This window comes from Aulostomus chinensis, chromosome 7 (assembly GCF_037954235.1).
Source record: "Aulostomus chinensis isolate RoL2024-O1b breed Wild chromosome 7, RoL_Achi_v1.0, whole genome shotgun sequence".
In the NCBI taxonomy this organism is placed as follows: Eukaryota; Metazoa; Chordata; class Actinopteri; order Syngnathiformes; family Aulostomidae; genus Aulostomus; species Aulostomus chinensis.
This window is the reverse complement of record NC_141326.1, coordinates 386,170-399,162: the sequence shown is the minus strand read 5'-3', so window position 1 is coordinate 399,162 and position 12,993 is coordinate 386,170. Positions and strand designations below refer to the sequence as shown.

The 12,993-nt window shown below is 42.2% G+C and overlaps 1 protein-coding gene across 3 annotated transcripts in view; it reads right to left on the bottom strand.

The window, feature by feature from the left end:
- The window catches only part of LOC147258110 (carbohydrate sulfotransferase 1-like), a 73,241-nt gene that overhangs the window by 33,456 nt on the left and 26,792 nt on the right, over positions 1-12,993 (bottom strand). For 2 of the 3 annotated variants that reach the window (XM_086207980.1, XM_086207979.1), the window contains exons 3-5: positions 12,478-12,857; positions 11,441-11,654; positions 6,315-6,541 (exon numbers count right to left, since the gene is read on the bottom strand). In XM_086207980.1, the coding sequence (XP_086064106.1) occupies positions 6,315-6,541; positions 11,441-11,654; positions 12,478-12,822 (786 nt within the window). In that variant the 5' untranslated portion in view covers positions 12,823-12,857. The remainder of the gene's footprint in view (positions 1-6,314; positions 6,542-11,440; positions 11,655-12,477; positions 12,858-12,993) is intronic. The other variant, XM_086207981.1, reaches the window with a different exon arrangement.

The following is a 12,993-nucleotide window of genomic DNA, read 5'->3' as shown; positions in this document are numbered from 1 at the left end:
GAAGAGCTGAAAAAACAAAGACATGAGCAGCGGAAATTCTGCAAAAACCAAAACTCAGAACTTATTGTTTCATTAAAAAGGATTTTAAATGAGAGAAATATGTTAAATATTATTTAATTTGTGTAATATGTGTAATATTGTAACTTGTGGCTGTTGACCTTCCATCTTATCCTATTTTATTATTATTTGACACCGTGTGTGTCGGTCTAATTGTACCATTGTGTATGCTTGTGCAACTGTTAAGTGTTATGTTGTAGCATATCATGCACGACTGTCGACAACAAATTTCCCGTATGGGACAATAAAGTTTATCCTATCCTATAATTTGCCTAGAGTAGGAGGTCACTGTGTGCGCAGCTTAGATGTGGGACATCACCACGACACATTGAAACGGGAAGATACAGAGGTGTGCCTGAAGAAGAGAGAACATGTGAATATTGTGAACTAAATGTGGTTGAGAATGAAATCCCCTTTTCTTTGTCCTGCCCTCGATGCCAGGATGTTAGACAAGCTTTGTTTAGACACCTCCTCCTCATCATTTTGATTGACTCAGTCTGGAGGATGGTGCTGGAATCCAACTTCTTTTTGATCGTTTTTCCTCTCGCTGACTTAAATTTCCAAAGCATGGGATCTGAGAAGAAAAATTACATATAACTGATATTTTTTATTTATTAATATGAGCTGAAATTGTACAAAATTTTGAGGAAGAATTATCTTGATGTAGAACCGTCTCTGGTGATGAAATGTGTCCTCTGGACCTCTGGACCCTCTCTCTGTCCCTCGGTTACAATCAGTGGCTGTGTTCATGCGTGTTGATACCTGGAAGTGTGGCTGTAAAGATGACTTTCTGGAATGTGTACCTTATTTTTTGGTTAGACTTAATGTGTCTGTATTATCCCATATGGGATGGGTCATGCCAATGTCCAGACATGAAAATATTCGTTCGTTCAAAATATTCATTCATTGTATACATATATGTATGTATATGTGTGTGTGTGTGTGTATATATATATATATATATATATATATATATATATGTATATATAGTTGTGTTCAAAATTATTCAACCCCCGCAGCAATACAGTGTTTTAGCAAGTTTGACATTTATTTTTAATCTTGTTTGTAATCAGATCAAAGAAGGACTTGTAAACTAGACAAATGCAACTTAAATTACAACAATATTTCTGGTGATATACCAACAAATGCCCTTTTGTGTTCACAACATTTACAAAATTATTCAACCCCGAAGTCACATACATCCTTAGTACTTCGTCCAACATCCTTTGGCAGCTGGAACAGCCTTCAGACGTGAAACATAGCTTGACACAAGTTTCTTGCAGCGATCCCCAGGTCTCTTAGCCCATTCCTCATGGGCAAAAGCCTCCAGTTCATTCACATTCTGGGGCTTGCGTGCTGCAACTGCCTTCTTCAAGTCCCACCAGAGATTTTCAATTGGATTTTAAGTCCGGTGATTGCGATGGCCGCTCCAGAAGGTTCCAGCCCTTCGTCTGCAGCCAGGCTCGGGTAGATTTGGAGGTATGCTTGGGATCGTTGTCCTGTTGGAAGGTCCAACGTCTCCCAGGCTTCAGGTTTGTGACTGACTGCATGACATTTACACCCAAGATCTCCTGGTAGTCAACAGAATTCATGGTACCTTGCACACGCTGGAGATTCTCTGTACCTGAAGAAGCAAAACAGCCCCAAAGCATGACTGACCCCCCACCATGCTTCACAGTAGGTAAGGTGTTCTTTTCTTCATGGGCCTTGTTCTTCCTCCTCCAGACATACCGTTGATCCATAGGCCCAAAGAGTTCCAATTTTGTTTCGTCGCTCCAGAAAACAGTATCCCAAAACCTTTGTGGTTTGTCCACATGGTTTTGGGCTTACTGGAGTTGACTCTTCTTGTTCTTTAGAGTCAGCCGGGGGGGGGGGGGGGGGTGCCTGGGAGTTCTGGCATGGAGGCCTTCATCTTGCAGTGTGCATCCTATAGTCTGAGCTGAAACCTGAGTACCTCCATCTTACAAATCCTTTCGCAGTTCCGCAGCAGTCACCTTTCAATACCTGATTGAAAACACTTGATTGAAGCTCTGTTCTTAAGAGTGGTATCTTTCAGGGGTTAAATAATTGTGTCAGTGACGACATCACAAAAAGGACATTTGATACTGTATTAGAAAAGCTATTTTAGTCATTTTAGTTGCATTTAGCTAATTTACAAGGCCTTGTAAGATTTCATTATGAACACAATTACATACACAGTATATATTGAATTCCCTAAAACCCTTTACAGCATTGGGGGTTGAATAATTTTGAAAACAACTGTGTGTGTATATATATATATAAATTTTAATTTTGGCTGTGCATCAGATCCTCTGTACAAAAAGTAGTGGTGCTATCAGGGTCTAAAAATGCACGTCTCCATGGTCTGGTCCCTTTCTTTGATTTCACCTTTACAGGTACTACTGACTACATGCACTCACTGTCGCCGGCTCCAGTAGAGCCACATGTTTCTTGTTCCAGTAACAGAGGACTTGACACTGTAGGACTGCCGGCATTGGTCTTCCTATTAGAACCACAGTTTTGCTTTGTCATATGCAGTATTGTTAGATGTTTCAAAGCACATTCTGCACGAGTCAGTCTTCTTTTACAATCTTCACTTAGGTGTCCTTTGTTGAGACATCCACAGCAAAGTCCTTTGCTTTTCAGGAACTGTATTCTTTCTGAATGCTCCTGTCCTTTAAACTTTTCACATACACTGAGCGTGTGTGCCTTCCCAAAGTAAAGACAAGCCCTTTATGACGCATCAGTGGACTTGACTTTATTCTGCAGTTCCTTTTCTTTCACAGACTGTGCGCCACCTTTCACAATGAGGGAAACACCTACAGCAAAGTTAGCACCTTTCATATCACTTTTCTCTGCTCTTTTTACAACTGGCTTGGGCTTGTCCTTTACATCACAGGTCACATCTTGAATGTCACTGAATAGTGGATCATTCACTACTTGAGCATACCAATCGATGAAATCGACCAGGTCTTCAAATTTTAATCGTCTTCTGTGACGTGCTTGGATGTCAAATGCAGTGTTCTTCCACTGTTCTCTGACTTTGCATGGAAGTTTCGAAATCACTGTCCTCATATTGCTCCGATTGTTCTGCTCTTCCATAAACTCAACATCAGTCATGGTATTTCTACATCCAATGAGAAACAGTACATAGGTCTTCAAACCCTTGGCATCCTCAGCTTTGATCTGTGGCCATTTCAGTGCTTTGTCAAGAAAAGACGTGGCTATCTTCAGTTTGTTGCCATAATGGTACTGAAGCAGTCTCTTAGCTTCTTTAAGCCCTTTATCTGGCCGCATGTGCTCACAACTGTGCACAAGGTCTCTTGGTTCTCCACTTGTGTACTGTTCTAAGAAGAACAGCCTATCCTGATCACTGTTTGTCTTCATTTTATTGCACTTTCAAATGCCCTCATAAATGATCTGTAGGCAAGTGGATCTCCAGAGAATACAGGAAGTTCTCTTTGGGGAAGTTAGGGCAAGCTTTGCTGCATAACTAGTAGCTAGTCGTTGCATTATCCTATGAAGTTCCTTCTCAGGGCCACTAGGCTGTGATAAACCAGAGCCAGGATTTTGCCTCGCTGATGCACCTGCCTTACTGCGTGCGCCAGGCGCCTGTAATGATGATCTTGGCAGAGGCGGTACAGATTTTCTTTCCTCTTTCAATGGGGAATCAGAAAAATCAGTTCTATGTTCCTTATCAATGTTCTTGTGTGACTGATAAAAACCACTCATGCCATCACGAGTATCTTCATGTTCACTGAGTATTTCCAATCTGGCAATAGAAGCTACAATCTTTGCTCCCATCTCAGCATGTTCACATCTAGCCTTTAACTTTAATTCTTCAGCATCTAATTCTTGCTTTTTCTTTCATGCATCTGCACCCGCAAGCAATGCTGCATGCTCTGCTTTGGCCTTAATGCATGTTGAACTGGTTGTAGATCGTGCTGCAGAGCTGTGTCTACTCCTAACACCCAGTGAGAAAGTTGCTGACAAATTGTCCTGAGGCTTAATGTCTTCATTGACATCCTCTTCATTATGTCCTTTTCATGTTTCCGAGATCCATTTTGAAGTTTCAAATCTAAAATTCTCAAATGATTCAAATTTAGGATAATACCAATTTGACTGGTCATCTTCTCTTTCAGCTTCTGATAAATTCATCATTCATTCATCATTGGCATCTTTAAATTCACACAATATGTGATGACAGCCATATGACAATTCAGCTTCAATTATCTCCACATTATCTTCTACTTCTTTCATTTGCTGAATATCATGCATCTTGCAAGTGACAAATGCCAATTTCCCCTGTCTCGACTGTGTGGCCTATTCAATTTGTCATTTCTGGCTGTTTCTGTGGGCTTAGGCGCCCTCTTGTGGCTTGCAGAATCCACGTTTTCATTTGCTGAGTCATCAGTCATTTTAGCTGTTTTTGCTAGTGCACATTAACTGTCTGAATTCACTGGAACTTTGACAATATCCCCGTCTTCTAAATGTTCAGAATCCTCTAGGGAAAAGACACATTCAGAGTGCAACAAACATTCAAATAAAACTGGCTTCTTATCAAAATGGTTTTCAGCAGTTATTTTCCAATAGCAGCAGGAATTTGCAAGGTCACAGTAGCATGCTCATCTTAGCATTCAGACATAAGGCATTTTTCCAAGTTTGTCATCGTCTTTAACATTCCATTGTAAACAACCGGTAGAACATTCTAGACTTCAATGCAGTTTGGTTTACCTCCCTTTAGAATGCAGCAGGACAAATTAAGGCTCCATTTTTCCTCCAGAGGCAACTTCTGTTCCACCACGAGGCATCCATGAGCACAGTCTTTGACTAATGTAGGTGCCGTTTCTTCAAATTTTGTTTTGACCAGTTCCTTGAGCTTTGTCAGTGAGGCGAGACTTCTTTAAAAGTTTCAAGTGTTTACTAAATAAAAATGATCACATTACAAGTAAAAAATAGTTAAAATAAAAGTTGAATCTGTCCAGTACAGGAGATCCACGTAGTCGTGGTCAAAGACTGCTGCGCTCTGAGCACCTGCATCACTCACACAGCCTAGTGCTTCAGCAGAGAGTGATGTCATGCATAACTTAATATAATTAAAGCTATATTAAATTCTAACAAATAATATTACAGAATAAGCAACAGTCAGTCTTTCCAAAAATTCAAAGTAAACACTTTACACTACAAAATTAAAGTATTAATTACTTTTTTCCGGATGGCTCATACAAAAGGGTCTTCGCCCTGAAGTTCCTTTGGGCTCAGGCCCTAATAATAATAATAACAACATAAATTGACCGTAGGCGTGGCTGGGAGAGCCAATGGTTGTCTGTCTATATGTGTTGGCCCTGCCATGGACTGGTGACCTGTCCAGGGGGAAGGCTGCTGGGATAGGCTCCACCCCCACCACCCTCAACAGGATAACAGGTAAAAAAATGGATGGATGGATGATGGATAATAATAATAAGAAGAAGAAGAATGAAATTGGCTAAATGTGGCCTTGAATATTTCTCACCTGTCCTGTGCTATCTCTTTTGTATGTTGATTGTTTTATGTGATTGCAAATTTGTAGCGACATTAAATCACCGCATGCGCTTTGCATCATATTTATATTTCAATTTTTGGGGGAGGCAAGGGGCATTTATTCAAGCTGCTCGCTCTCGCGTGCCCTCAGCTGCGTTGATTCATTAGTACTTGCACAATTACTTTATTCTTATACTTACTAAGATTGTACTTATTACAGTGTTGAAGCAATAGATTTACCAGAACTGTTTTGTCTTTCAAGTACTCACCAATCACTGTTTTGACCTCATGTTTCAACGAGAAGCTAATGGTGACTCTGTTAATCAACTACTGTCTGCAGGAAAACTGCTCAAAAGTGTCCTTTTACCAACACTTTCAGTTTGTTTATTTTAATCTCAAACAAAAATGTTAGTCAATGATCCTCTGTCTGAATCAAGGAGACCTGGATTCTACCGGACGACCCAGGGAGTTGGTGAACAGACGTTTCTGGACAGTTAAGCTGTTGTTAGCATCAGACTCCGTTAGCTCCAAGCTAAATATACATGGCTGGTTCTTTCTGCATTCTGGAGTCACTAAGAAGTGATGGAGAAGGGAAAAACATCTTAGTGAGCTGAAGACTCCCGTTAGTGAGTACTTGACAGACAAAATAAACTTTACTTCACGAAATTTGAAGTATCACTGTATGTAGTCCACAGCTGACAATGTATTAATAAATGATAGTGTGATTATTGCTCTACCTTCAGATTGAGTCTTGGGTCCTCAATCAGTGCACGGAGGTCACTGATTTGGGGTATCCGGACAGTCTTGATGGCTGCATGGCGTTTAGCTCTGCATGCATCAGCAGCAAGGGACATATTGAGAGGCCCACATCTTCTCACACACTCACCCTCATCAGCCAGAACCAGGTTCTGCTCGTCTGGGCCAAGAGGAGCTTCACATACAGGGGAGGAGCACAGAGACCGGCCTACACATGGGACACACACAAAACTACAATAAGCGTTTTCTGCATAAAGTACAATGTGAATGTTAAGCTGCTGACGCAAATGTATGGATGTAAAAGAATAGAATACATTATAAAAGTACAGCAGGCTGAAGAGAGTTCGGCGTCACAGGCAATATGATCCTGGAGGCCATTCAATGAAAAATAGTAATCAAATGATGTCACACATTCAAACACAAGATCAAAGAGACAAAAACTAGAAAATAGAAATGTAGCATTTCTACACCAATTAATTGTACAACTTTTTTAATATTTTGAAAGTTATGAAAATTATGAATGGTGGAAATTCATATTTACAAAACATTAAGGAATACTTCTAAACTTCCCAGACTTTAAAATACTTTGATCAGTGAGGGGTGGGTGGCTTCATCAAACAGAACGCTGTCAGGTAGCTGTTTCAAATAAATATCAACAAATGGATACTAAAGTGTCATACGTGCAGTTTCAGTACAAGAAGAAGAAGAGCTTTTTATCCTTACACAAGTTGTGGATGAAAGGAAGAACATCATTAAAGGAATATTTGGCACCGTAGTAATACAAAGTAATAATATTAAGGTGATATCTTATTCGAAACTCAGTACATTTGAAGGCTTCTTACGTGTTGAAGTGATTATGAGAGGTATAGCCAGCAGCAGCCATGTTGGGGTTCCTGGTGATTTAAGAGTCCTCTTAAAACTAAGAGGATAGAAAAATCTAAGAGAGCAACAGACTGACAGTCTTTAAATATACTGAGGACATGGACCTGGGGCCCGGCTTAAGGTATGAGTGTTCCCTGTCCACTCAGGTAGTGTGTGGCACCAGAAACTCGACAGCCCATTCCATTTCAAGGCCACTAAGGCTGGAGGGGCAGGTGGCACAACAGCATGATGCTTTTAGGTACTTGGGTAGATTGACCACCACCTCTCCTCCACACAGCAGAAGGGGTCTACAGAAAGGCCCTACAACGCCTGGTTCTCCAAAGAAGCCTCAAGACTTGTCGACTAATGTCAACAGTGTACTGCTTACTCATTGAGTCAGTTCTCACATGTTTAACATAGCATCCTGGTTCAACTTCCTCACAGTAAAGAGCCAGAGCAAAATCACCAGAATCATCAAGGAGAATCTAAAGTCACCAGCACCAGCCAAACCCAGCTCTCAGGACTTCAGCGGCTCCTGTCAGGGCCAAAAGAGAACCTAAAAGAACTCTGTTATTCCCACGGCAGTATGCATCTTAAACAGGGCTAAATACACAACTTTTAAATGCATGTTGTTTTTTTACTTATTTATGGTGTTGCTAGAGTGATTGATTGTCACGGTTGTGTGTTCTGAGCCCAAAGTGAAGAGCACTAAAGTAAAATACTCAAAGATGAGTGATTTGGACATCCTAAAATCAGGACTAACAAAAGCTTTTCTCCCAAATCTACAAATTAGGAGCTACATTTTGCTTTAATATGGCAGCTCGGTGGATCAGTGGTCCTCCCTGTGGCCCCCCATCAAGAAGGTTGTGGGTGGAGCCCCGGCTGGAGCACGGGGTCTTTCTGGGTGAGTCTCCATGTTCTCCCTGTTCCTGCTGGGTTCTCTCTGGTCCTCCAGCTTCCTCCACAGTCCAAAGACATCAAGAGGGGACCAGGTTAATCCAGACTCTAAATTGACCGTAGGCGTGGCTGGGAGAGCCAATGGTTGTCTGTCTCTATGTGTTGGTCCTGCCATGGACTGGTGACCTGTCCAGGGGGAAGGCTGCTGGGATAGGCTCCACCCCCACCACCCTCAATAGGAGAAGAGGGAGAACATGGAGGGATGGATGATGGAGGGATGATGGATGGATGGATGGATGATGGGTGGATGATAGATGGATGATGGAAAGATGGATGGATGGATGGATAGGTGGATGGATGGATGATGAAAGATGGATGGATGATGATGGATGGATGGATGGATGGATGATGGATGGATGAATGATGGATAGATGGCTGGATGGATGATGGATGGATGGATGGATGATGGATAGATGGATGGATGATGGATAGATGATGGATGGATGGATGATGGATGGATGGATGAATGATGGATGGATGGATGGATGAATGAATGATGGATGGATGATGGATAGATGGATGGATGATGGATGGATAAATGGATGGACGATGGTTGGATGATGGATGGATGGATAGATGGATGGATGGATAGATGGATGGATGATGGATGGATGATAGATGGATGGATGATGGATAGATGGATGGATAGATGGATGGATGGATAGATGGATGGATGGATGATGGGTGGATGATAGATGGATAATGGATAGATGGATGGATGGATGGATAGGTGGATGGATGGATGATGATAGATGGATGGATGATGGATGGATGGATGGATGATGGATGGATGGATGGATGGATGGATGATGGGCGGATGATAGATGGATGATGGATAGATGGATGGATGGATAGGTGGATGGATGGATGATGATAGATGGATGGATGCTGGATGGATGGATGGATGATAGATGGATGATGATAGATGGATGGATGATGATGGATGGATGGATGGATGATGGATGGATGGATGGATGATGGATGGATGGATGATGGATGGATGATAGATGGATGATGGATAGGTGGATGGATGGATAGATGGATGGATGTTGATGGATGGATGGATGATGAATGGATGATGGATAGATGGATGGATGATGGATGGATGGATAGATGGATGGATGATGATGGATGGATGGATGGATGGATGAGAGATGGATTGATGATGGATGGATGATGGATGGATGAATGATGGATAGATGGCTGGATGGATGATGGATGGATGGATAGGTGAATGGATGGATGGATGAGAGATGGATGGATGGATGATGGATAGATGGATGATGGATGGATGATGGATAGAAGGTTGGATGATGGATGGATGATGGATGGATGATGGATTGATGGATGGATGATGGATAGATGGATGGATGATGGATAGATCGATGGATGATGGATGGATTATTGCTGGATGGATGGATGATGGATGGATGGATGATTGATGGATGGATGGATGGATGATAGATGGATGGATGGATGGATAGATGGATGGATGATGGATGGATGGATGGTGGATAGATGGATGATTGATGGATGGATGATGGATAGAAGGTTGGATGATGGATGGATGACAAATAGATGGATGGATGGATGGATGGATGATGGATTGATGGATGGATGATGGATAGATGGATGGATGATGGATAGATGGATGGATGGATGGATAGGTGGACGATGGATGGATGATAGATGAATGGATGGATGGATGATGGATGGATGATGGACAGATGGATGGATGATGGATAGATGGATGATAGCAGGTTGGATGTTGGATGGATGATTGATAGATGGCAGATAGATGGATGGATGATGGATAGATGGATGGATGGATGGATGACGGATGGATGATTGCTGGATGGATGGATGATGGATTATAGATGGATGATAGATGGATGATGGATGGATGGATGGTGGATAGAAGGTTGATGATGGATGGCCGATAGATGGATGGATGATGGATGGATGATGGATGGATTGATGGATGGATGATAGATGGATGATGGATGGATGGATGGATGATGGATGGATGAATGATGGATGGATGGATGATGGATAGATGGATGGATGATGGATGGATGGATAGATGGATGGATGATAGTTGGATGATGGATAGATGGATGGATGATGGATGGATGGATAGATGGATGGATGATAGTTGGATGATGGATAGATGGATGGATGATGGATGGATGGATAGATGGATGGATGATGATGGATGGATGGATGGATGGATGAGAGATGGATGGATGGATGATGGATAGATGGATGATTGATGGATGGATGATGGATAGAAGGTTGGATGATGGATGGATAATGGATGGATGACAGATAGATGGATGATGGATGGATGGATGATGGATTGATGGATGGATGATGGATAGATGGATGGATGATGGATAGATGGATGGATGATGGATGGATTATTGCTGGATGGATGGATGATGGATGGATGGATGATTGATGGATGGATGGATGGATGATGGATGGATGGATGATAGATGGATGGATGGATGATGGATGGATGGATAGATGGATGGATGATGGATGGATGGATGATTGATGGATGGATGATGATAGAAGGTTGGATGATGGATGGATGACAAATAGATGGATGGATGGATGGATGGATGATGGATTGATGGATGGATGATGGATAGATGGATGGATGATGGATGGATGGATGACGGATGGATGACAGATGGATGGATGGATGATGGATTGATGGATGGATAGATGGATGGATGATGGATAGATGGATGGATGATGGATGGATGATTGATGGATGGATGGATGGATGAATGATGGATGGATGATTGATGGATGGATGGATGGATGAATGGTGGATAGATGATGGATGGATAAATGGATGGATGATGGTTGGATGATGGATGGATGGATAGATGGATGGATGGATGATGGATAGATGGATGGATAGATGGATGGATGGATAGATGAATGGATGGATGGATAAATGGATGGATGATGGATAGATGGATGGATGGATAGATAGATGGATGGATAGATGGATGGATGATGGATGGATGGCCATTGAATGGCCTTTTAATGATCTGAATAATTTGGTATTTGGATCGACTCTGGAGCAGAAAATATGAGAGAGTTGATGGTCATCAAACATGGCTCTATACATTAATACACTTTGGACTCAGACATGAAAATGTGTAATGTTTAATAAAATATACTACACTTTCGCAATGCATTTCAAAATGTCATTGAAGTAAAATTGATGTCATTTTGTCAAATGTGGCCAAAATGCTTCAGTGATTCTTACTAGCTCCTCGTCTGAACAGCTTGTCGGTGGAGTGGTTAGCAGGCCGGGGTCTGATATAACTCTCCAGACTGTTGAGGTGACAGTGGTACAGGGATCGTAGCAGGTCCCTGGCGGCGCCCAGCATCACCCTTCTCTCAGCCAAGTTTCGACTCTGGGCCAGACGAGGAAGCAGAGCCAACTGAACGTGGTAGAGGGGCTCAAATAGGTAAAAGACCTGGAATATGAAAAGTGACAGTACTTTGTAACAGCATGATGATTATTGGTGATTGAAAAAAGCAATCGTCAGTATTTATATTGGGCCATGGGTTGCGTTACCTCACAAGACCCTCCCTCCCGCTCTCTCTCTCTCTCTCTCTCTCTCTCTCTATATATATATATATATTTGTGCTGTCAGGCAATTGAAAAAATTAATCTAATTACAGGATTTGTAATTCATTAATCTAAATAATTGCATTTTAATCTCATATCTGTTTAAGGTCCCCAAATAAAGAATTTGAATCCTTGGACATTACAAAGTTATAGTTCATGACTAATCAAATGAATACACTTAGAAGAGAAGATTTGTAATCCACATTCTTATTGGTGATTGAATAAAACCTGAGTCAGGGTGTCTGAAGGCGGAGTCTCAAACAGGCGCTTTGACTTGCGACGCATGTGTTGAGTGAGGAGCCGCTGCCAGTAGGGGCCCTTCAGTGGGCCAAGTTTAAAATGCTGGCGTCTGGGTAAAAGTCCCACTGACTTGCCACTCAAGTGGGCTATAACTAATCTTGCGTAAATTTAATCTAATGAATGTGTTAAAGTGACACATACATATATAAGATATACATGTGTATGTGTGTATGTGTGTATATATATACATATACACACATACACACATTCCCAAACCAGAGGGTCCCTCAGTTCCCCTCAGCTGGTCATGTTCGATGTAACAAAGCATTCCAGCTCATATGAGGTCAACCAGCCCCAGACTGCAGGCACCAGGATCAATGACGTGACCAAAGAGGTGATGCACACACGCATGCACATTATACCCTAACCTCTGGATGCTGGTTGAACAGTTGACCTACAAAGGAGGATCCACTTCGTGTAGTGGCGAGAATGAGGATGTGGGTTCTCTTGCTTGTGTTATATGGGGGCAGGGAGACGGAGGGGGAGGCTGGATTATTGGGGATGATGTCATCACAGGTCTCATGGCCCACGCGTGTCACATGTTTGAAGCTGCAGTTGACAGGCTGACTGGGGGGTGCCAGGTCAAGGTGAGGATTCGAGCTCTCTGAGCAGAGCAAGCTGAAACGTTTGGTGGAGAAGGTTCGAATGGCTGTGTACTGGATGGCTATGGAGGCTAACGCTAGCAACACCACAGACTTCCAGGAACACTGCATGACTGATCCGATGCATCAGGAAGCCACAGTACTTTCTGCCGGAGAGGAAAGAACAGATGGAGGACAAGAAACAAGTGAGAGAGGAAGACTGAGTGTTTGTTTGTTGTATGTTGGTTGTCAGGACTACAAGTTCAGATGTAAAGCCATCATCACATTCATAATGAGAACAAA